This window comes from Diorhabda sublineata, chromosome 8, assembly GCF_026230105.1.
Source record: "Diorhabda sublineata isolate icDioSubl1.1 chromosome 8, icDioSubl1.1, whole genome shotgun sequence".
Lineage (NCBI taxonomy): Eukaryota > Metazoa > Arthropoda > Insecta > Coleoptera > Chrysomelidae > Diorhabda > Diorhabda sublineata.
The window spans coordinates 18,618,866-18,646,213 of record NC_079481.1 but is presented as its reverse complement, the minus strand read 5'-3'; the positions used below and the strand labels follow the sequence as shown (position 1 = coordinate 18,646,213).

Sequence of the window (27,348 nt, the reverse complement as noted above, 5' to 3'; positions counted from 1 at the left end):
TTCCTAACTTCATTAATTTCTATTTAGGAAATCATTTTGTTGAATGGTTAAATATGTTGAATGATTTTATCCTTATTTTACTTTTTTATAGACATTCCATTCCTATGAATGAAGAAATGAAGACATTTGCAGAATTTGGTTGCAAAGAATAAATAACCCCAAGTTAATGATTGCAGATACTGGATTACCATCACATAGAATATGTGATATTCATTTTGAACGAATTTGTAGAAATCCCATTGGTTAAAAAAAGTTTCACTGCCAACTCTACATTTACCTGGTAAGTACTTATATTTACTGTGACAATAAACCTCTTATGAATCATAGTGAAAAGTTATGCAGAGGAAAAGAATTGCTATTTTTGTTTGTAGGTTATGAAAAAGGTGAAAATAATATTTTTTGGGTACAGGAGCAACCATCTTCATTTTTAACTCCAAAAAAGCTGATATGTAGGTATGAATTGTAATATATTATTTCCACAAAAATCTGCCTATTGATTCTTTTAGTCCTGTAATCAAGATGCTAAATTGTTTGAATCATTGTACATTTTTGGTATAGGCATGACTCGACCATTTATAAGCAGGTAGTTATTTAAAAACAAAGAAATGGATTGATATGTTTAACAACTGGGGAACAGGCTTCATGTTTTTATTTCATATTAATAACCAGAAGGATTATTTAGTAATATTCAATAATAATTTAGGTGAAAGATAAATGTCATTGTATATTTTCTATAATGTAGTTGTCCATATGTTTATTTTTGCTTACTGATTTCACACCAATATCTCACTGTTGACAGTCCTAAGCCTGCTAAAGTGTGAAGAAAAATTTTTTGTTTGTGGATATAATTATAAAATGTCAAAAACAAAATAAAAATTATAATAATGATCCTGTGTTTCAATATTCCATCTACCTATATCTTATATAAACCATTTAATTGTGAAATTTAGATGGTCCGACCTGGTTGTCACATAAATTGTAAATGAAACCAAAATATTTTACAAAATACTTCAATTAAACAGCATTTTAATTTCAGGTATTTATATTTTCTTGTAAACAACAATATTTGAATTTGTTGTTAGCAAAATGAAAGTATTTTGCATAGTACTTTTGTTTCATTCACTATTTGATGCGACAACTAGCTTCGAGCATTAAAAATTACTCGAGTTATTTTCAAATTTCCCGCGAAATTGTGAATCCATTTTCAAATATCCCGCGTAAGCCAATTTTCAAACGTCCGCGCATCTACAGCGTTAGCATGGATATGAACCATAGATTAGAAATCTTTTTTTCTTGTCTAAGGATCAAATGAATAACTGGTACGGAACCAATCGGAGATTTGTTGCTAGAATCGAACTTTGTCGTAAAATTTTTATACAGAGTGGCAGATCTATCCGTGTATATAATCTTTGTCTATGGCTACCAAAAATTTTTGTCACTTCGATGGAGTTTTAAGGTTATAAGTATTCGTCAATTTCATTTCTAACGAAATTGTTATATTTATTCAATTTCTCAGAATAATGGGAACGTGTAGCGAATATATAAAATCGATTTTTCCTTTAATAGATGATGACTTAAAAAAATATGTTGAAGGTAATTGCTTACATAAATCTAAAATATTTAAGCTACCTAAAATATTGTAGATGTCCTGTTAAACGGTGCAGATGAGTTTGAAGACAGCGACGAAGTTTATGAAGCTATAGGAGAAGTTTTGCAAGAAATATCCAATGATAAGTCCGAAGAAGATATCAGGTGTGCTTATTTCATCTTTGGTAGTACACACTAATTTATTTAAATATTTAAGGAATATATGCGATCAACTACTTTGTATGTTAAAACCTGAAAGGACTAAAGCAACTGCTAATGGAGCAATGAAAGTATTAAATGCACCAGTTCATTTAGGTTCTATGGTAGATAACACAGGGCAAAATGTAGAAGATGTCAAAAGCATATGGCTGATACAAAGAGACGATTCACTGGTAAGATACTAGAGCTATGGAATCTGGCTTTAGTAATCTTAGATATTACTTACAGAAAAAAACTGAATTTTAAAAATTATAATTATTATTAACTACTTTTTAACTGAAATCAACATTTTCAAATCATTTAAATTATGTAACTATAAATCTATTAATATCAATAAAAACTGATTCAACAAAAGTTTAGGCTTTTTAAAAAATGAGGCTTACAAAATTTCTCTAACTGTTAGAGAGAATTATAGAGGCGCTCTGATCCTTTTGAACTTAGCATTGCATTGATGCTAACAGTGAAATCTTTGAACATTTAGTTTAATATTACGGTTAGGATTATACTTTTGGTGACTTGTTTTAAGATGTTTTATTAAAATTTATTCTTATTATTAGAGCATACTGAGAAAGTGTAATAGTTTAATATTGATTATGATTTACAATGGCTATAAAAAATTCTGAGCAAAATATTTTGATAAAAACTTAATTAAGTTGAAATGTCAATATTCTCATTAATATCAAACATTAAAGCATAATTAGTAATAGATGATCTACAGGAAATTGTTTTAAGTAAATTTACTTGAATATTCCCAGAAAATATACCTAGAAATTATATACTTCAATTCACAATTCAGATAGAACAAAATATGGAATCAATTTTCTGGATGCCAGATTATATAAAGTTAACCATTATATAATAACAGAATGGTATTCAAAACCAACTTTCTCTTCAAGATATTCAAACGTCAATTTAAGTCATTCTATGTCGCAAAAAAGATCAGTAATTATTAGTTTGGCTAATATTCAACCATCAGATCTTGAATTGAAATGAAAATGACAAATAACATGTTCAAAAGAAGGATAAACAAATATTATTATCAATCAAGGAACAAAATAGAACCTAAACATCAAAATGTAGAACACACTTCCTTACCATAAGTACAAGCAGGGCCGGTTTAAGGTTTACAAAGCCCGGGACTAAAATACTGACGGAGCCCCCTTAAGGAATTTGGAAACCCGGAAAAATTAAAAAAAATAATATCAATACATTAGATTTGTGGTATCAATACATCAAAAAATACAGACTTTCACAACAACTAGTAAATTATCTTGACAATATAATATTGGAACAAGTCGTAAAAGATATAATACATTATCAATATATTTCACTAAACTAAAATCCAAAACACCTAGAAACAAATAAAGTAACATTTTGATCAAGTACCTTGTAATGATTATAATGTTGTTTATATAGGACAGATATCTCAATATTTGAAAAATATATTAAATAGTCATCCATATAATATAACAAATAAAACTACATAACAAACCATATAATATCAAAAAACATACATTCAATTATAAAAATTCAAAAATTGTTGAAACACAGTCGAATACAAATAATGATAATTTTTAGAAATGCTTTTCATACTTATAAACAAGACAGTTATCAATGGTAAAAAGACCTAAATCATTTGAGAAAAATATATAATGCTATTGTATAAATTTCAATGTAGCTATGAGTAATTTAATTAAATGTTCTTACTTGTGTTAAGATAAAACAACTTAGAATAAAAAATTATTTAGTATGATTATTTTGATATCAATGTTATAGGTGATATATTGATTAATATAATTATGAAAATTGTCCATGTCAAAATTAAACACTAAAGTGTACTAATTTAATTTTATGTAATGTTGAATCATCATGATTCTAGTGAAAAGTTAGAGAAAATCTCACAATAGTTAATTTATATACTGTTTTTTTAATGTAGAAAGTTGATGCAAAAAAATTAGAAAAAGCCGAAGCCAAATTACAAGAAAAACAAGACAAGAGAACTAAAGAAGTGAAAACAATTGCACCACCTAAGCTACAAACTGCTACAGCATCTCAAGTTACCAGTAAAAAAGATAGTAAATTGGAAGCCAAAGGTACTAACAGAACACAGGATATTAGAATAGAGAACTTTGATGTTGCATATGGAGACAGGTAAGTATATGGAATAAGGATCTTGCGTCCTAGTTTCAATAAATAATATGTGAATTCACTTATACATCCTCACATTGTGGTATACATATACAAGCTAATTAAAATGAGTGGAACAGTGTGCTTCTTAGAAAAAAATAAAATATGAATCTCAAAGACTAGAAACTAGGCTTAGAAAAAATTGCAGTTTCTATATAGACTGTTGAAAAGTTTGAATATTGTAATTTTAATTTCAAGATAAAAAGCTGTTAGCTTAGGTTAGTAAGGGTAACCTTGATCTGGATTGGGCGTGGTTCACTCGATGGCCTTAGACGCATTGCGTTACCCTCTATTTTCCATAATTTGGAAATTAAGTTAACTAGCTTACCACCCTCCCATGTTTTACCTTTTTTTAGCTTATAAGAATTTCCAGCCCAGAATAAAGTTCTTTAGTTTTTCTAATTCTGCTATTTTTTCGGGAAAAACTACCGTGTCATTCCCCAAAATTTGATGTCGTCTTTTGTTCAAGGTAGGGCAAAGCAGATGCTAGATAGTATTTTCTTGTCCATTACAACATTTATCATAGTTGTCTATTTTCACTCTCTATTTCTGGAGTAATGTGCCAACAGTACAATGCCTAGTGATAACTCTGTAGTTGTTGCTTCCACACTGGACGTGATGGCTGTTTCCTCCGCATCTTAGCATCAACAGCTTCCTATATGACCTGGCTGCCTCTTCCAGATCACGGATTCAAGATAGTAGTGACCCTTCCTCATCTAATGTCATGCAGCCAGAAACAATAAGTAATTGGTTTATTACTTTTTTATTGAGATTTTTCTTAACTACTATAAAACTTCTTTGACCTCAATACAAGAATCTTGTCTCCATTGATCCAAGGCTCCTGTATCAAATACAACATCAAATCTTCAGTGGTTGCCTCTCATTAATACATATTTATAACACTCACAGTCCCTTCTAATTTAATTGCTAAAGATTTGTTTGTGTTCTTTATGTACTGCTATATTTATTTTAAGGGTGCTACTACAAGGAGCTGATCTAACACTAGCTCATGGTAGAAGATATGGTCTTGTTGGTCGAAACGGCTTAGGAAAAAGTACTTTACTTAGAATGATTTCAAGTTTTCAGCTAAGAATTCCTTCACATGTATCGATTCTTCATGTAGAACAAGAAGTAAGTTAAGTTGATTTTTTTCTTCTATAAAATAATGCTTATACTCATAAAACTCTTTTGTTAGTATAAATTATATCGAAAAATAGATTTATTGAAAAATTTTGTATTATCTTTATGTATAAAAAACTCATAAAAAAATAATATGTAGCAGTCGTTTACCAACTTGCAGTTTTTTTGTTATTTAATAGTTAAAATCTATAAAATAATTACTGTTTGATTGACGTAATAATATTCCTTTCATATCCTAAGTTTGTTTCAAAATATTATTATATACATTTACATTTGTTTTGTTTTTTATATATTATATAATTCACATGTTTTCTATTATTTGCACCTTATAATGCCACATTAGGCATTTTACTTCTCAATTTTTGATCGTCATACATTTTATCATTTCTTTTATTGTATTAGCTGTGCCTACTGTTAATGTTCTTATCTCACCTTGTCTTCTGTCGGCTATTTCATTTTTTTTTCCATTGTATTATCTTATAGCTTTTAATAATATTCCATGTCCTGTATTATTCAACTATATCTTCTTGTTCACATTTTTGGTAAGTGGCTATAGCTAGTGGCTTTACCCTGAACCTCGCAAGACCATGTTATGCTATTTTTACGTAGATGATACCATGTAGGGTAGTTAAATTTGAGATCTCCAGTTGAGTAACATTGCATCGAGTGCAAAAAATTTACATTTCCTCATAGAAATATAAAGATGGAGCTTTCCAAGGTCACCGGTATGTCCAGCATGGCACGTCATAAGCCTGAACTGTGTCTTTTATAACTTCGCCGTTGTCAGATATAAACTCAAGGAATTTGTTGAATTTCAAACTTACAAATTAGGAGGACCAGTCTGGATTACTTAGTCTTGGTTTCTTCTTCCTGTCCTTGCTTGATTGAATTTCAAAGTCCAATACGAATATCTTATTACAATATAAAAATAGTCAAATATTGAAATATGTTATTTAAAACAAAGTATTACTATTTTTTTATGCATGCTTAATGAACTTTTAATATGTTTAAATTTTTCCAAATTTATGGATTGTAATTTAATTGCACCATCTCAAAAATTTGATATTTTTCGTGATTATGTAACATCTGGAAATATTAGTTTAATTTCGCTAATTTTCGAGGGGCTTAATTTTAATACCATCAATGTACACTTCGTACTCTGAATCAAGCTCTAGGATAAAAGTTTTCTGTATTGGAAAACTTTCTTAATTATAGCTGTACTTTTGATCAACGGAACTTATTTCGGGACATATTAGAATTCCTTTTTCTCCAGGTTTTGAATTATTAATTATTGGATTTGAACAGCTAACAGCTGGCAGCGTTTTTGAAGTAGTCAAAAATATGAATTTCACATTGAGTATATGATTGCAAATATACTCTTTGGATAAGACTTCTTGACATTTTTTGTAGAAAAACAGGAGAGGTCATTTAGAATAAAGAATTTCAATTGGAATAAAATTACTTTGAATGATTTTTATGTGCAACAACTACATATGGGAAGGTTACATGGGTTGTTGGGATTTGGTTGATTCCTGCTTTAATTTAAAGATGACCTCAGTATACAGATTCGTCTAGATTAATTTAGAAATTGGCTTCTTTCAACTTGAAAAAAGTTATTGTGCCTCCACTGAGTCTTGTGAAATTACTAGAATTGATTATTAACTAAAACAATGTGAATTTCGATTACTTGAAATAGTGGTTTGAGAAAGGGAACTAATTTGGCTTCTCCAATATTACCTTATAATTAAAATCCATTATTGTTTGTCGAATATTTTTTATGTAAATTATGATGTGCAATATTCTTTCTTATTTTAGGTTATAGGAGACGATACTTTGGCATTAAATAGTGTTTTAGAATGTGATACTGTAAGAGAAGAGTTGCTTAAAAGAGAACGAGAGATTAATGCAGCCATTAATACTGGGTAAGATTGAATATTACATACTGCAATTTGAAAGAAATGACCACATTTATTGATGTATTGGAAAGAAACTTGGTAGTTAATTAGAAATAATTTCTTAAAGTTATTCTGTAAAACAGTAATATTGCATATATGGCCAATATTAGCTTGTGTTCTTGATTGGCAACTGTGGCCCTCACATGTCCTTTGTGTCCTAATTAAGCTGAGGTTACATTATGTTTTCTATTGGACAATACAATAGTTCGCTAGTATTTTTTAGAACAATTATAGATGATATCAGATTCGACAGCATACTTGAGAGATTGTATGTAAAATAGAGTTATGATTACAGTTTAAAACAGTAAACAGCTATATTAACAGACGTTACCATCATTTTATCGACTGACACAAAATACTATAGTCCACAAAATATCACATTCATGAATTTTATGTTTTTACAAGAAATTACACAAAAAACCGTCGAATCTTAACTAATTATTTCCCAGACGATGAATACATAAGTATTCAACAGCTCGGAATATATTAAAGTAAGTACACTTTGGTGTTTAATTTTGCTATATATTGAAATTATGGTTAAGTACAATATAAAAATTTGTATAAAAGTATAAAAATAATAAATATTACGTACATTGATTAGTTAAGAATTTCAGCGTTTTAAATTTCGTTGTTTATTTTAAAAGACATTAAATTCATTGATTTCAAAAATAAAGATTCAGATTGACGCCTGGTTATCGTTATTGATTATGGTTGTTATAGAAATTGTTGTTAATTTTCATTGGTTAGATGTTGATAAACATTAAATTATTATAAGTTAGATTAGGCTAGATTGTTGTGAATTTTGTTTAATATTGATTGGAATAGTCATTGGCTCAATTATGAATAACATACAGGTTAGGTCGTTATGAGTAAAGTTGAATTTCATAGGTTAGGTAAGGTTAATTGATTATCGGTGGCGTTAGATTTCTTATCTAGAATTTGTTTTTTCAAAATCTAGAAGATATGCACATATAACAATAAGGTTATTCAAATCAGTTTTCTTATTAATACACTGATCATTTTGAGCAATATATGTTGTTCCTAAAAATAGACGTTTTTTGTAGTTTTTCTAAAATTAATAATTCATACTATATTCATAATTCATATTATATCCTTCATGAAAGATATGTGTCCTTAATCAACACCTTTCAGGATATAATTTGCTATCGCTTTTGTAAGAGGTTATCCGATTGGTGAGTGACCACTTTTACTGACCAATGTACTTCTCAGAGTTTAAGCAATTCGTTTCAAGAGATGTGAAAGATATGAGTTTCCATTAAAAAGTTTGTGAAATATTTTAAAGTTATTTTTATGAAGTATTGGCTATGAATGATAATTGATATATATTCCAGAACTTGGTTTCCTATACCAGTCAATTAAAATTTTATTTGTTTCTAATAAATGTAGTGTCAAGAAAGGTAAAGATTTTTCAGTATTCTCCTTTTCGGTAATGAATTGTATATGAGGATTGAAACTATTGAAGTAAAATAGTAAATTATCAATTTCATTATGGAAGAGATAAAATTATATCATCTACATACTTTTTAAAGAAGAATAATTTAAAGGGTAAAAGAAAGTCCAAAATATAATCCATTACATATTTACTTATATAGGGGATAATGAAGAGCCTATTGGTGTTCCAAACATTTTTGTTAGTAATTTTTATTATTATAAGAAAAATACATATTGAAATATAATAGAGTTTTTTTATTAAGTTTGCAAATTTTACTTATATCACTCGATTTATGTTGTATGGCATATATTTAAGTGGACATTACTTAAGAGGGATATTATATCTAATTCTAATGAGACTTAATTCTGTGGTAATACCATATAATCAAAAGTTTCATTGAATTTAAATGAGTCTTTAGTTCGGGAGTTCTGTGAATGAGCACGGGTGTGAAAGTGAGTTTTCTTTAAAAATTTATATTAAATTCTGAATTTTCGAATAATTAAGTTCTTACTGGTGCAACTCTAATCTTCTAGAACACGCAGTAAGTTGAAAGCTCAAAGTTCGATAACCCTAATTTTAAGCTCATGTCATTGAATTCGGGGGGCCCTGGGCCTCCCCATCCCAAACCACTTGACAATCACATATCACAATCCAACATAACTAAGATCTCAATAAAAAATTATGAAGTATATTATAAAGCCCCGTACATTGTATAAATTACTAGGAAAGGAAGAAACAGAATTGGAATTGAATTCATCACCTCACACCATGTCAATACCTTTCTCACTAATAAAATAATATCAGAAAAAGACTGGGATGCATTTATCCCTTCTTCACCAGTTTCAGTAAGAGAAATAGTTAGGTACATTGATAATAACACCTCAATGGAAGAAGTAATTACGGAGGGAGTGTCTACAAGACCAATAATAGCAGCTAGAAGATTAAGTAGAAAAATTGTAAATGAAGATAATATGATTGAATATAAACTAACACAAATTATAGTAGTCACCTTTAGAGGCAAGGAATTGCCAGAAGCGATTGCTGTAAATTACTTGAGTCGAGAGTACAGGTATATATTGAACCAGTTATCCAATGCATGAAGATTTGGGCACACAAAAGGAGCCAGAAGAGGTGCTCCATATGTGGTAGTCAACACGAGGAAGAGGAATGTCAACTGAAGGAACCGAAATGCTTCTTCTGTAATGCTCAACATAAATCCACAGACAGAAACTGTAAGGAACATGAAAGACAAAAAAGTATTGAAAAACTTATGACATTTGAAAATTGCTCATACTTTGAAGCCAACCAGAGGTTTCCTAGAATTGAAAGACAAAGAGATACAATTATATTTACTGGTAGAGATTTTCCTGTATTAAGAACGCCGTGTCAAGGGCAACAAAATGTAATAGAAGTGCATCAAAGAAGTAACAACTTTCTACATCAAAAATGAGGTATACACAAATAGTAGATAGAAAAAGGAAACCACAATCTCCAACACCAGGTTATGATGTGGAACTCCACAAAAGGTGCTTACTACCACCACCATGTAGAACTCCTACCCCAGAGATAGTCAATAAGTCGCAGAGACAGGAACAACAGCAGGTACATGAGTACCAGCCAGACCCTATTTCACTAGTAGATTTTCTGAAAAGATTACTGAAGCATTAAAAAATTAAGGATATAACAAAGAGGGAAGTATTTTCAGAAATTGAGAGAATTGCACATTCGTATATTCTAGAATCGAGTGAAGTGGCGGATATAGAAATGGAACAAAGACAACAGGATATGACTTTTGAAACGACACAAAAAATGAATACAGATGAGATTCCAGTACCAAACAGCCCTGATGAATCTGACGCACAAAGTACATATTAATGACGCATAAATGAAAAGGAAAAAAGAATTAATTATTCTACAATGGAACATTAGAAGTTTATATTCGAATTATTCTGAGTTAAGAGTTTTAACACATGAAAAACAGCCAGACATAATTCTTCTGAACAAAACATTTCTCAAACTGGATCAAAGCACATGCCCACAGCTACCACAATCAATCTAAGAGATGGGATTTGGGAATTGAAGAAAGGGCTAATATAGCTATCCCAGAAACAAGAATCACGATGAGAACAAGAAAACAGTTAGAAAAGCCAATATGGTGGGATAGTGATTATGAAAAAGCGCGCAGCTTAAGAAGTAGCGCATTGAAGAAATATAAGAACGACTTTTCCGAGGAAAACTACGTAGAATATAAGAAAATGGTAGCCAGGGCTAGGAGAATCATGAAGAAAAGGAAGTAGGAGAGTTTTAAATCCTTTACGGAATCATTAAGTAGAGACTATCCTATTGGAGAGGTTTGGAAGGTTGTGAGAAAATATGCAAAAGGAGGTAAAGAAAGTGGGACTCACTGTACAGAATCGGAATAATGGTTAGAAACAATGTTGGACGCGATGAGGATGAATTACGTTCGTTTCTAATAAAGAAAAAAGAGGGATACAGGACCAGGAAAAGATCATATAACTTACTCAATGCTGGCGAACTTACCAGAGATCATGATAAAAAAATTGCTCAATATTTACAACAACGTTATCAACGGACATATGCCCTTACCTGAACAATGGAAAACATCGATAATAATACCGGGTAAAGTTCCTAGTAGCCACGATAACTAATAACTAATAATGTTCTTTTGGATAAATTAGCACAACACCTAAATGACATCAATCAATCAATCAATGCCGGCATTATTCGGTTAATCACAGATATGTTGACAGCAAGGAGAATATTTATGAGATCGCCAAATTCTGGCCAGCTAATTGGTCCTAGACAATCTATGAAGGTACTACCACAGGGCTCTCCCCTAAGTCCACTGCTATTCAATGTCTATACAGCAAGTTTGAGGAAGGTTGTTAATTGTTCTATCAAAGTTATCCAGTATGCAGATGATATTGTACTGACTTACTCGCACTCTAATATCGATCTCTTAAGGTACGGTATGGAAGAAGCTCTACATCAAGTTCATGAATGGCTTATCGAACATGGCATGGAAATTTCTGTTAACAAGACTAAGGCGATGATATTCAGTAAGAGAAAACTTCGACAATACGTAGAACCTATTGGTCTGCTAGATACTAATATAGTATGGAACTCATATAAGTATTTGGAGGTTATCTTTGATGCACAAATGACTTGGAAAGAACATATAAACAACAGCTGTCTGAAAGCAGGTAAAGGAATCAACGTGATGAAAAGTCTCTATCTACCACCCTCTGTAATAACTATTTTCAAGGGCATGAAACAGGTCTTCAGACGTACTATGTGGTACACTCTTCAAATAAACTGGTAACTAGCAAAACACAGATCCTGGCTGTATGTCGTCAGACAAAAGGCCAATTGAGAGAGATTTTGTCAAAATTTCAGATGACCAATTAATAAGAGGTTTAATCGGAGTGTTAATTGATGCTACAATGGGAGTAGGTTTATGAATTTTTGGTAAACAATAGAATTTAGAAGGAATACCTGTATACTTTGTTATACTTTGTTAATTTATTTTTAGTTTCTTTGTCAATTTGTGTTGAGAATTGATCAAATTGACAGCTGACCCGACCTATCGCAACCTTGACCCTATCCTTACCTCACACTATTTTGTTTTATATAGAGTCAAACTTGGTAACCATGTTTATATTAATTTTTAATATAGTTAAGTTGGCAGGCGATAAGCACTCTTAGATATGTTTAAGTGACAGTGATAGTATGACACAAAACTTGTGACAGGCAAACGTGTTCCAATTCGTAATTTTAAGAATTTTTAAGTATTGAGCAACAATCCGACGATTGTTCAGCAAGAGTTTTGTTAAACGAAAAAAGAGTTGTTTTGAGAGTTGGATCATTAAGCTCTTTGTTTGATGTATTATTGTTTATTGGTTCTTTCGATAAATCTAAATATTGTTGTTTCTCCATAATCACTGTGACATTACCTTTGTCAGATGGTGTGACTATCAAATTTGGATTTTCTTTTAAAAAATTTTTGTTTTTATATAATTATATAATAGATATCTAAATTTAGTAGAGTATTTAGGTTCATGAATATGGTTGGTTAAAATGTTGGTTGCTTTGGCTATTGAGTTTTAATAACTGAATTGATTTTTTTGTTAATAACAATATTAATTTAATTCTTTGTTTGTTTTTGATTTGATAAAATTATTTATTATAAATAACTTGTTGCAAGCTATTATTTTTAAGTTTGAATATTGTTTTTTATTACAATTTCATTATTCAAAAGCTTATGTACCAATTCGTTAATCTGGTGACCTGTCTGGCTAAAACTCCCTATCTAGCTGTCAGGATATGCATCATATAAATAATTTCTAACAACTATTGGACCTGATACCATTTTTAATTCCTCTTTTCAAACTAAATATTATTATTTGAACTATTTTAAAAATAACTATATAAAAATGTAGCCCCCTCAAGTGAGCATGTTACTCATTAAGTAAAGTCGAAACTATTACTATCATGTTGATTTTCGAAAATTTGGAAAAATCAGTTAAGCAAAACCGAAGCTATAGAAGATTTTTAGAATAAAGCTCACACTCTTCCCCATTGCTTGTTTGAGTTTATAGTCAAAAACTTGTAATTTAAAATATATATAGATTTTTTTAATAAGGCTGTGATTTTCTGTCGGGTTGTTTTTGTAAAATTTGGCTTTTAAAATTTGTTGATTCAATTACTCTCTTTAGCGATAGGTATATGAATATAAAAATAATTTCCAAATTTCCCTGCAACTCTTCATTAAACGATTTCTTATATATGCCCGAGAGCCATTCTTTTGGGGACACACGGTACATTATTTTAATCGGTATTCAAATCAAATCATTCTAATCTAAAATAATTAAAACACAATTTCAACCGAAAATGAAATTGATTTATGTTTCTTGCAGCTCTGTTGACCCTCTGCTGAATAGCCAATTGACAGAAGTATACAACCAATTACAAAACATAGAAGCAGATAAAGCACCATCTAAAGCTTCTATAATTTTAAATGGTTTAGGTTTTACATCAGAAATGCAACAGAATGCGACAAAAACGTTTTCTGGGGGATGGAGAATGAGATTAGCATTAGCACGTGCTCTATTTTCAAGGTAATGGTGAATATAAAAGTAAAATAATATAACATGAGCATTCTGGCTATTTTGACTATTATACTATGTAAATTCTAATATTTATTTCAATTATTTACTTTATTAAATAAATATTTTATCAACTGATTCAATCACTTCTGGAGTGCTTTTTCACTTCACTCGAACAAACTACCTGAAAATTCGTTAAGTTTGTTATATAATTTCTGGCAGGACATCTTGATATCATATTGTCATATTTCTGTACACTTCTAGTGAAGGGTACAATATATGAAATTATTAGCTATAAAAAGTTTTAATAAATTCATTTATGATTCGTTGATTGTTGTATAATTTGGGTAGTTATGTTAGCAAACAGGGAAACTATTTGTTTCAGACCAGACCTTCTACTTCTTGATGAACCTACGAACATGTTGGACATTAAAGCCATCATTTGGTTAGAAAATTATCTACAGAATTGGCCAACGACGTTACTTGTGGTATCTCATGACAGGAATTTCCTAGACACTGTACCTACTGACATTTTACACCTGCATTCTCAAAGGATAGATGCATATAGGTAAATTTATTTTTATTAAAATCGTCCATTTTATTTCAATTATTATAATTTTACAGGGGTAATTATGAACAATTTGAAAAAACTAAAACCGAAAAACTGAAAAATCAACAAAGAGAATATGAAGCTCAAATGCAACAACGACAACATGTTCAAGAATTCATTGATAGATTTAGATATAATGCAAATAGGGCCGCCTTGGTTCAATCTAAAATCAAAATGTTGGAAAAACTGTAAGTATTAAAACACTGTGACTAAAAGTATTTGTGTAAACGTTCAGTTTTAGTCCTGAATTGAAACCAATTGTTAAAGAAGTAGAAGTGGTACTCAAATTACCAGACACAGAAACTCTCTCACCCCCTATTCTGCAACTTGATGAGATTATGTTTCAATATACATCTGAACGGGTTATATTTAGTAATGTTAATCTTGGTGCTACAATGGATTCAAGAATATGTATTGTAAGTAATATATTTTTGAAAGTTGAACATAATTTGAAATATACCGGATGTTTCAATAAAAGATGACCCTGCCTTGAGGGTGGGTAGAAAACTCCATCCATATTCAAGATAAAAGACGTTGAAAAATAATTATACATATATTTTATTATTTATTTTAATTAGTTTATCTTCAAACCTCTCTTATAAATCTCCACGGCTGTGGTAAAATTGTCAATTTTCAAGTTTTGTTTAAGTTTATGGCATTATAAATAAATTTTTCAAATGTATCTTGAAATTATAAATAGATCAATGATGGCAACTTAATCTTACTTGAATTGTTTGGTGCTTGATTTGTATTTTCAATTTGTCCAAATTGTGCAAACTCATTTTCTCATCAATATATTCAATATGCAATGTTCTAAAACTATTCAATTGAATTTATCAAGAAATGTTTTCAAATCTGCTTAATGAGCTTGTAAATGACATATGTTATAGAAAGGGGCACTTTATAACATAAATTTAGTAGTAACCTCAGATTGTCAACTAGATTTCTATCATTTTCTCATGGAGTTACAGAAAATTTGAAATAAGAGAATATTTTACATTATAAATTATTGTCTCAATTTTTGAGATCAAAAATTTTGTTTTGTATAGCAGCTTTCATAAAACTTTTATTTACTTTTAATAAGAAAATAAAATGTAGGATGGAATACGTTTCGAAAATCCAATGAACTCTACTAGCTGATTATTCGTGGAGCGAAATGAAATTGATTAAACAGTTTGTTTATTAATATAAATGTTATTAATAAATGAAAGATATACAATATCCTTTGTGATAGTTGTTATGCTGGTTACACAGAACAGGCAGCTCAATATTTTAAAAATAAATTTGAAAATCATCAATACAACAAAAAATACTTACATTTATTTAAGAAAAAAGAAACATCAAAAAAACATTAAAAAAAACTTAGTAATCTAGTAAAATTTATAATTCTATTCATGTATTTGAATTTTGTCAAAAAACTGTCAATATGGTCAAGAATAGATTCTATTTTGATATTAATGTAGTGGGTGATTTATTAAATCGTATAAATCTCATATGTCTCAATGTCAGATAATACTTCAAGAAAGGCTGAAATTAAGTGGAAAAGTCAAAAATAATTTCTATAAAAAATTGATATTAACAATAAAATTTAATATTTTATATTTCACATTATTCTTTATTTTTAAAATGATAGGAATAAAATGACATGAAAATTATTTTAATTTTAGGTTGGTGATAATGGTGCCGGTAAGACTACACTTTTAAAGATCATTATGGGAATTTTATCTCCTACGTCTGGAATGAGACATGTACATAGGAATCTAAAATTTGGTTATTTCAGTCAGCATCATGTAGACCAATTAGATATGAATGTTAATTCTGTGGAATTACTCCAACAGACCTATCCTGGTAAGTAAAAATTGTAATACTTTGTTATATTGGATCACTGCAAGTTTCAATATTTTTTATGTGTGGTAAATATATCAATTACTCTGTTTCATATTTGACCATTTTGTTATCCAGGTCGCTTGAATGAGAATTGAAAATGTTAATAGATATCCTCTTAATATATCACAATCTAAAATATTTTCCATTCAAAATAAGGGTTTAAACAACTTTATTTTTACTACCTTCTAGTCATGGCATTTTCATTCAATAATGTCTTTTTGAATTTCTAAGCAAGGAATGTTATCCCTATACAAATCCTTTGTATCGGGCTAGATTCAATTTGCAGCCAAGACTTGGTACAATAATGTTCTCTTTTTATTCTCATAATTCATTGTATCTTTTGAACTTGGGATACTATTATGGACTAAATTGATATTGAAACTAGCTAAATTATGAAAATCTATACTAAAAAAAAACACAAATAATTATAGTTTTTTTCAAAGGCAACATTAACCCTTTCAGACCTATAATACACTATGGTGTACATACTATTAATTGTTTATTATCATTATTATTTTGTTCGCAATTTACATTTTGGTATCGTGTGGCAACATCTAGTAGGTAAGAATACAACTACTAGTCACTTGCTGAACATGGCCGACGATAAATTGGATTTGCCTGGTGAGTGATCATTTATTGTGTGTTTTTGCTAAAACTTTGAGCAATTCCATTGGAATTTTTGTATAATAAGTTACTTATTGATGAATATGTACTCTGCGATAATTCTACAAAGCATGAAATACTATATTTGATGCTCAAATCTACGTTTTGATTGAATGTACAGTATCATGTTTATTAGGTTCTCGTAATAACTGTGTATTATTTGGAATGTATATTATACTGCACATTAGGTCTTGAACGAACGCTATGTTGACATTCGAATTATATATATATATATATATATATATATATATATATATATATATATATATATATATTCAAGGTCCATCAAGAGCACCTCCACAAAAGAGCGTTGTTCTACAAGAAACCAAGAGAATTGGACAAAAATAAACAGCTAAACTCGTGTCATCAGGATCCTCCAGCGAGTCTTAATCTGAAGAAAATCAACCAGAACTTGAAGAAACCATGAATAAGTCATCAACTCAAGCAAGCACTACGAATAAAAAAAAAAGTCAACAAATATTTGGATGCGAGTGATGGATATTACTTCAGATACATTTTTGCAAGATTCAAATAATTGAAGTACACCACAAAGTTAGATTCACCATTGCAATATTTTTTACAATATATTGGAGATGATGTATTTCAAGAAATGGCTCAGTATACCAATATGTAAGTGCTGCAAAAAGGAATACCTTCTTTCAAGCTTACTAGTGAACAAGTTTCCAAAACTTAGAATATATTGGGATACGACTCTTGGAATTGGTCTATTTCTAGAAAATATGTCAACGGACATGTTTACGTTTCCTTGATCTCCTTCTTTATTCTGAAAAATGTTTTGAGTTCGTCCTTTGTCGTATAGTGTTAGGAAAAGATGTTCCCAAATGATTTTAGAGGAAAACCTCTGCAAATGGTTCCTTTTACTGGTAATCTTAATATCAAACAATATGTAAAAGGAAAACCATATCCTTGGGGCATAAAAAATTATTGTTTGTGTGGAAGAAATGGAATTGTCTATGATTTCCTATTCTACCAAGGAAAAGAAACGGGGTTAGATGAACAAAATTTGAACCACTATGGACTAGGAGGCAGTGTCGTCTTACATTTTGCAAACATGATTCCTTCAAATAATCATAAATTCTTCTACGACAATTACTTTTCATTCTATGATGTTATAAAGGCTCTGACAAAAAAATGGGCTGCACGTAACGTGAGTCTGAATAGATTTCGAAACCTGACTTACTGTCGGACAAAGAAATAAAAAGAGAAGATTTCATTGGAAAAGGACAGGAAGATATTGCTAGCAGGTGGGACATGAAATCTATTAAATACTTGAATATATCGATGCCTGAAGTAATTGCAAAATACAATCACTCAATGGGAGGTGTTGACTTATTAGATCAAATGATTTGCACTTATAGAATTTTCATAAAATCACGAAAATGGATTTTGCTATTAATAATGCACATGATAGATTTTATTCTAGCTAATTCATGGCTGGCAAATAAAAGAGACTGTCAACTAAGAAATATTCCTAAAAATAAAGTAATTGATTTTCTTCACTTTCGCTTTGATGTAACCAATGGTCTCATAATGGCAAATAGGCCCATTCAGAATGTAAGAAAAAGAAGACCAATCTCGGCTTGTGATGATATACCAACATTAACAAAAAGTGTCAGAAGAAGCGAGAAAAGACCCATTGCTGATGATAATGTTGATCATATGCCTCTTTGACAATAAAAAGGAACCCACTAGATGCAAAATGTCACGTTGCAAACAACGTAGTCATATTTTTGTCAAAAATGTAAATTGCACCTTTGCCTCGTAAATTTCAATTGAAAATAAAGTCTTATTATAACATGTAAAAAAATATTTTCTGACTTTTCCTACATTTTAATCTACATATAGAAATCTACAAAATACAATACAAAATTTTGTTTGTCACAGTACAATTCTTTGATAGGTTAAAAAACACTCAGCAACAATAATTTTTTCACAAAAAAAAATCAGGTATGAAAGGGTTGAAACTAATTTCTAGTTTAATCCTGTATTTTATGTTCTATTAAAATTTCGGCTATGTAATAAATATCTTAAAAAAATTCAACATCGTCGTGCAAAATGGGCGGAACCCTGATTTGTGTCTTAATTATAACTTTTATGGAAAATCATCTCTGATATAATTTTTTCTACATTTTGTATACTCTCTAATGACGTTTGCAGATTTATTTGTTTATGTCACTTTTTTTGGATATATTTATAATTTTTTTGAATAAATATAATATTGCCGATATAGTGACTTACATATTACGGATTAACAACACCAAATTCTAACCTATCCTAACCTTTCAACAAATGACTAGCAAAGTTTGAATCACTTCAAGCGCTATATTTTTTACCTTGTCTTTGATTCGATCTTTTAGTTATCAGCTTCAAACAAAGTATATATATATATATATATATATATATATATATATATATATATATATATATATATATATATATATATATATATATATATTATATATTATATATTTTTTATATATACATATAAACTTTTACACCTTTGGATTTCTACAAAAATATAATGTTCAATGTTCAGATATTGTCTAACCCTAGCAGCATAATGAGATGAAACGGAATTTCTCCTGATAACTGTAAATGATTAATACGATTGAAGAGAGAACGAATTAATTCTGGTACTATCTGATAAGGTAAAAGTTGTTATTTGTTTCAAGACGGAATACACCCACATAGCTACATAGCTCGAACATAGTGTTCAATAAATAAGTCTCAATAACCAATACAATCCTAAAGCTAAAGCATTAGGGTAGTTTTTACCTGATGACGGAAAACTGTCAACGAGTGCTGCTTGATACAAGTATTGTAACTTATCTCTGTCACTGAGGATTTTATTTTGGTTTATACTCGAAAACTGTGTCCAACAGGCAATCCTCTGGGAAATATATTACCTTTATAGGGCTCTAACTGGAACTTATTTCTCACCCCAGGGTCGCTGAGGACTTTGTTAAACTCAGCGAGATTCGTTTCAAACAGCTCGGCATAATTTTTTCCAATTTTACTGCGCTAACTCAAAGTATTTTCATTCAATAAGTTTCTGAATATCTTTTATCTCAACTAAGTCAACATTCGCCTCCGTAAAAGAGGCAGTAGTAAACCTTTGTGAGGGACTCACGAACAAGTCAAAACTTCGCTGTGTTTTATTTTAAGTCATAATTCTTTACGAATATTTTACTCAAAAACACGTACATTTTCCACAAATACGAAAGCGATCGTTCTTTTCTCACGCAGGGACTCAAAATCACAAACTATAGTCTTCACACCGACGAACTGTCCCTTACCAACTTTCTCCATAATGTCCTGTGACGGTTGCCAATATGTGAGAATTACTATCAAATTGAATAATTATTTCAAATCGGGGAACAGAACCACAGAAACGAAACACGCAGCTTTGTGAAACTAACGATTATATTTACAAAAAATACTTGGGCTTTACATTGTACAAACAAGGTTGATACGTCATGTTGACACTTAATAGAATAGTCGCCTTCTTTAATAGTCTGGTGTGTTGGCGGTAAAATATCTGGTTCCCAACAATTTCGTTATTTATTGTGAGTGTTGGATTTTGAATTTTTAGGTTCTTCCTGTACATTTAATATCTTCATTTGTAGCTGTTTATTTCGTTAACAATCGGTAATATTTCTTATATTGTCAGTTTCATCAAATTTCTCACATTTCGGAAAATATAGATTTGGAAAAATGAGAATATCTGTCAGGATATGTATCATTAAACACGCCGGCGGCTTGTAACGATCTTTTAGTGTCTCCAACATCAATAAAGTAATTTTTTCACGTGTACTTCTCACATGATAATGTATAAATTTCAAATATCTTGTAACATCAAATGTGATAAAACAACAAACTGGAGTTTCAATCTTAATTGTGTTATTCGATTGTATGTTTTACAATGACTGCAATAATTACTTAGGAAATTAAAATTAGTACTGAGACTAAACCTGGAATCAGTATTTTATTTAATCAAAAATATAGAAATACAGTGTGATGCAATTAAAATATTTCCTCATGACGTTATATCTCAAAAAATATAACATAAACAGAAAATGTGCAAACACCAGGTAGTATATAATATATATTAAAAAATTATATTCATTTCGTTCATTTTGCTCGACCCTGTATATTTTTACTAACCGATATCTTCATAGAAATTTTATTGTTGTAATAATAAAGATATTTGCAAATTCATAATCTATGCACATATTGTTAAAGGTAAACCAATTGAAGAATATAGAAGACAATTGGGTAGCTTTGGAGTATCTGGCGATTTAGCATTACAAACAGTATCAAGTTTATCAGGAGGTCAGAAATCTAGGGTGGCATTTGCAAGAATGTGCATGGGTCGACCGAACTTTTTAGTCCTAGATGAACCTACTAATCATTTAGATATAGAAACCATTGAAGCATTAGGAAAATCTATTCAAAAATATACGGCATGTAGATTCTTTATTCATATTAATTAGGGGAAAAAGAGAATATATGGGTAATGTAGTGCTCCACCTATATTATTTAATTTTATTATTATTATTAGGGTATTAGGAATGTAGCAAAATTAAACACCAAAGTGTACTAACTTAAATATATTCCAAGCTTTCGAATTCTTATGTATATCATAAAAAAACCTCAAAATACAATAAATTTTTTATGAAAACTCATATCCTTCATATCTTTTGAAACGAATTCTGTATAACTTAACACTATAACTTAACTTGAATAAATTAACATTTATATACCTTATCCATATAAACCATAAACTTTTTGGAATATTTAAACAACACAATATTAAGATAGCATACAGTCAAACCCTTGATATTCAATCTATGTTTACTAAAATAAAAGATAAAAAACTAATCAATAAATTACCTAACATAGTATGTGAAATTCCTTGTTTAAGTTGTGATAAAGTAAATTGGTCCGTCGAATATATATATCGGATAACCTTTCACAAGAGTGATAGCAGATTATATCCTGACACATGTTCATTAGTGACACACGTCTACCATGAAGGACACAATATGAATTATTAATATGCCAAAGTTTTGACAACTGAGAAAAACTACAAAAAAAATGTCTATTTTTAGAAACAACATATATTGCCCAAAATGATTAATGCATCAATAAGAAAACTGATTTAAATAACCTTAGAATTATCTATGCATATTTTGATAAAACAAATTCTATAAAAAATTCAATATCATTAACAGCCAACTAACCTCACTTAATCTATGAAATTCAACTTCACTCATACCGATCCAACCTATAAAATTTAATGTCATTCATAAACTAATCAATCAATATTCAACATCATTCACAACAAGCTAACTACTTATCTAACCTAGAAAAATTCAAAGTCATTCTTAATCTAACCAATGAAAATCCATAACGATTTTTATAGTAACCAGAATCAATATTTCAATTAATTTTATCAACCGACAATTTTGAATATTGAATTTCGAGATATGTGGATTTCATTTTATTACAAGAAATAACAATCATAACAAATCTTTACTAATTATTGTTAGTAAATTTTATTATTGGTACATTTATACATATTTACACATTGAACTTGACCATAATTTTAGTCTCAGACGATGAATACATAAGTTTTCAAAAGCTGGAAATATATTAAAGTTAGTACATTTTGGTGTTTAATTTTGCCAATATGACAACGACATATAAAAAATGTGGTCAAACACCTTGAAGCAAATAATTTGGGAACTGTCCTGTCAGCACTTACAATATTATTTTATAATTTTATGTCATCGTCTCCTTATGACTTCATTTCCACCTTGATTCAAGCAATTGAAATAAGGTTAATTTTCTTTGACCATAAGTGTCCTAATTGTAAGTGATAAGTGACATTGTTTATTGATAAATTTTCAAGATAATTTCAATACAATATTCGATGCGTGCTTTGTACCTTTTTAACCATAGTTTTGAATAATATTAGTTATGATTGCTCTATTCAGGAGCAAAACGTGAATATAAAATAAAATTTAAATAAACATAAATCAAACTATGAGCTCTAGAAATTTTAATAATATGTGTATTTTTGTTGGTAAATGTTGATTTTGGGTCTTCTATTTAATAACCCGACTAGCTCCATACTTTCACTCGTCTACTGGATGGAATTCAAAACAAGATACGTTAGCAAACAATGCCATTGACCATTGGTTTCTAGTCTTGTTTTCGTGTTTTCGAACCCAAATTAACCTTGTTACTAAATTATGATGTGAAAAAGGTGGAACTCTTAGAGGTCTTCCAGCTGTAAAATAACATACAAACGTCTTAAGAGTTAGGACACTTGAAATGTTATGAATATCCTAAAGATCCGAATCAAACACATACGCTGTCGCAATAATATTTCTCGCATGCATGGGTAAAAATATAGATATTAATCCTTGTGCACCCAAACGTCGTCATTTGCATTACCTGCATCTTTGTCAGAGTCGACTTTGAGTCGTACCTATGCGCTCTGACAGCAGTTTTAGTAGTACCACCACGTATCATTTGTATATATGTTTATTTGAATTTAAATCAACAATATATGTTTTCTAATCTAAAGAAACATTCTATATAAAAAATTTGAGGAGGGTAGGCTTTTAACATTGTCATTTTGGCTTTAATATAATTGCGTTTTTTTTATGAAAGTTGAACCGAGAGCATTGTTGGGGAGAGTTGTGTACCCAGTGAATCTAATAATAGGGAAGTATCGATAAACAAATATACTTATCTCTGACTATTCTTCCCTATCCTGTCTTTTGTTTATTCCCTCTCATGTTATTCCTCTTTTCCCTGCAACTTTTATTTTTTCTGTCTGGCTCCTCCTATATATATATATATATATATATATATATATATATATATATATATATATATATATATATATAGTATATATAAGTTGATTAAAAATTCGAATTTTTGTCTTATATTATTCCTTAATTTATCGTATCTTGTTTTATTCTCTATTTGCCCTAGAAATCTCATATTTTGTTTTTTTTCTCTTTGACTGGAAATTATGTCTCAAATGCATTGTATAATCTTCCTTTTGCACCAGTACTCTCATTATCTCTTGCGCCAGCCTTCTATTTTGTTTTAATGCAATGCAAAGTTATTGAAAACTTATGATGTGCTCAATTTATGAATCTTCTAGTTTTCTTTTATGAGTTTTCTCTTTTGGCTTTTTATTATTGTCTTAGGCTTTTGTTCGTTTATTGTCATATTCATTATGTGTAGATGGTCATTGTATATTTGTTTTTCATTGTTTAAGTTCAAAGCTCTCGCATCTTCTGTCATTGTTACTATATTATCTGTATATAGTATTTTCGGATTCATACTAATTTTGTTTTTTGATTATTTCATCTAACGTTATGGTTAATAATGGGCTTTGCATACATCTTTGTTTACTCCTTATGTTGTTTTGCACTTATTTGATACCTCTTGCTTGCTAAATCTGACATAATTGTTTATCTGTTTGTATGGAGCTATCACTCCGTTTATTAATTTTTATTGTATTCCTTTAGTATTTTCCATGTGACATTTATATTGATTTTTTAAAATGGTTTTTCAAGATCTAATAAAATATAGGTGTATCTCTCCGTCTCCTCTTATTACTTTTGTAATGTTGTCTAATTGTGAAGTTTGCATCTCGTCGGCTTAATTCGTAAACCACGTAACTCCGTTTTTTTCCTATATCAACATTTTGATAACATTTATGAAATAGAGAGTTCGTTTTCTCAGATCTTCCTTCTTTTAATTCTATGACTCTTATTCAAAACTTTATTTAGTTCATTATTTACACTACAAAACTGTTACTGAATCGATTCAAGTCCCTTTTTTTCTGTTTTCGTGATAAGACTCGAGTACAGTGTTATTTATCCACGTTAGCATAGACAACCGCCCTGTTTGCGATTCAAACTCCTAATAGATAAATATATTGCTTAAAACTTATCTGAATATTACTAGTTGATGTGTCTGTATTTCTTCAATTTTTTCTAGGCCTCTTTCAATGATAAATAAAAGATTTTTTAGACATCTTCTGTTCCTTTTCAGCTAATTTCGGTTTTTATCAAAATATAATCTAAAATTTACAACATTATTAAATACCTATATGGATCACTCACCCACTATTCATTTTAAAGTGAGCCAGAACATTAACTGCCGACATCATCTCTTAATTGTTGGAAAATATTTCACCACTAAGCCATTTTTTTATGTCTGGGAATAGATAATAATCCGAGGTGGCTGAATCTGGCGAATAGAATGCATGCGGTAGTAATTCAAACTTCAATTCATTAATTGTTGCAATTGCAATAACGGATGTGTGAGTTGGTGCATTGTCCTGATGAAACAACACTTTCTTCTTAGCCAAATGTGGCCGTTTTTACTTGATTCCTTTGCTTAAACGTTGCAATAAGTTCGCATAATACTCGTCGTTGATAGTTTTCCCCTTTTCAAGATAGTCAATGCAAACTATCCTAGGCGCATCACAAAAAACCGTCGCCTTGACCTTGGCTGCAGATGGAACGGCTTTTGCCTTCTTTGGAGCCGGTTCTTCCTTTTCAGTCCATTGTTTGATTGTTACGCCTTTCATTTAGGCTTGCTTCGACCGCCATATGAATAAACTTTAGAGTAGTTAGATTGGATATTACAGCTTAACAGTTATTCTTTCATCCCGATTTTGTGCTGACAACTGTAGGTGTTTTCTCATAATTTTTTTTAATGAGGAAGAGTTTATTTCTATCTATCTTTGAAATAAACGTCAATGAGAACGATTAACTCCTTTTTTGATCCTTACTTGCCGAATATTTTAACTAGTTGGTAGATTATTGAATAATAATTTCCTTTTTTACCATAAACTATCCTTCATTTAAAATATTCTGCCAATTAACCAAAACAGACGAAATTTATTTCTCTGATACTATGAGTTTTTAAGAGATATATAATTATTTATAGATTTAATTTTTGTATTTTTTTGACACATGTCTTCAAATTCGCTTTAACCTGTAGCCATGATTTCAAATGTAATGAAGCGATGTGTACGGAATCTAATTAACGTTTCCGGTTTTAACCTGAACATTAGAATTCTCGATTAAATTTGTGTAAAATAATTCTAATTGTTCTAATTTTAGGGTGGTGTAATTCTAGTTTCCCACGACGAACGACTTATACGAATGGTCTGCAATGAATTATGGGTCTGCGGAAATGGCTCAGTTAAAAGTATAGAAGGAGGTTTTGATGAATACCGCAAAATAGTGGAACAAGAGCTAGAAGCTGCAGCACAAACAAAATAACATTTTTCATTTATTAAATTGAAAATAAAAGCACTGTGTTTCAGGCTTCATGAAATATTAAGATCGTGACTGTTCCAAATATTGCTCTCAAAACATTAAGTTTTTTCCCATTTTATGGGAATGAATATAATAAGATGAAAGAATAAAATAACATTTAAAAATGGTGCTTATTTCCACTCATTGTAATTATTAAAGCAATTTGAGTCAGCACTTCTTGCTGAACAGTAAATGGCAACCCAGCATTTATTTTATGAAGAAAATTCAGTTTTTGTTGTAGAGTATTTCAACATAACAACAACATGACTTTTGACAGTACAATAGTCAGCACTTATGGAAATTTTAAAATTCACATATATTTTCTTTATTTCTAAAGAGCATTAACTCAAATTTCTTTTTGGTCAGTGCTTTCACCTGCTTTATTCAGTATTATTAAACCTCTACTTTATACTCTTTATAGTTATAAATACCAACATTTTTTCAAACTACAATGAATAAAAAAATAGACATTATATTTTTGGCAGCATTTGAAATTACTGGTTTCAAATAACTTACAATGTCTAACCACAACAGTCCTTAAAATCTAACTGATTATGAAAGTTGTGAGAAAGAAATAAATTTTTTTGCCTACTATATAGTTATTCTTTGAAATTATACAGAAGTGATATATTTGATGTTTTTAAAGGGGGGACATGAGCCAAAATTTTAAATTTTTCTTTAAAAAAAAACAAATATTTTTTATTGGCTTGAAAAATTCTTTGAACCCTTTAGAATTCACTGGTATGACCAATTTTGTTTTCTAACAATTATAATTTTAAAAATCTAATACGTATTTGATTTTTCGTAGTCACTTGCAACAAAACACTCCAAATAAACCAAACGCTGCGCCCTCCAAACAATCATTTTCGCGCACGGTCTGCAACCTGCAATAAACTATTTTGCGTGCTTATTTGTGTGTTTGTCGACATGGATGTAACTGATATTACTATAACCGCTGGTTTCTTTTTAATTGTAGAGGTATTAGCGGTTAATAGAAGAGCAAAAAAGGAAAGAACTAAAAATGTGGGCAAGACACCTCTTTTTGCGCCTTCAAAATATGACCTATATATATATATATATATATATATATATATATATATATATATATATATATATATATATATATAGGTCATAGGTATAT

At 29.8% G+C, this 27,348-nt stretch overlaps 1 protein-coding gene across 1 annotated transcript; it reads left to right on the top strand.

Moving 5' to 3' along the window:
* Window positions 1–1,306: 1,306 nt before the first annotated feature.
* LOC130447491 (ATP-binding cassette sub-family F member 3) lies at window positions 1,307–27,202 on the top strand. Its single transcript, XM_056784335.1, has 13 exons — window positions 1,307–1,593; window positions 1,644–1,752; window positions 1,805–1,979; window positions 3,743–3,957; window positions 4,968–5,124; window positions 6,949–7,055; window positions 13,479–13,679; window positions 14,053–14,235; window positions 14,292–14,465; window positions 14,519–14,693; window positions 15,945–16,125; window positions 21,091–21,311; window positions 26,010–27,202. Exons 1-13 carry the CDS (start codon window positions 1,521–1,523, stop codon window positions 26,169–26,171), a joined length of 2,133 nt encoding a protein of 710 aa, XP_056640313.1. The 5' UTR covers window positions 1,307–1,520; the 3' UTR covers window positions 26,172–27,202.
* The last annotated feature ends 146 nt before the right edge of the window (window positions 27,203–27,348 follow it).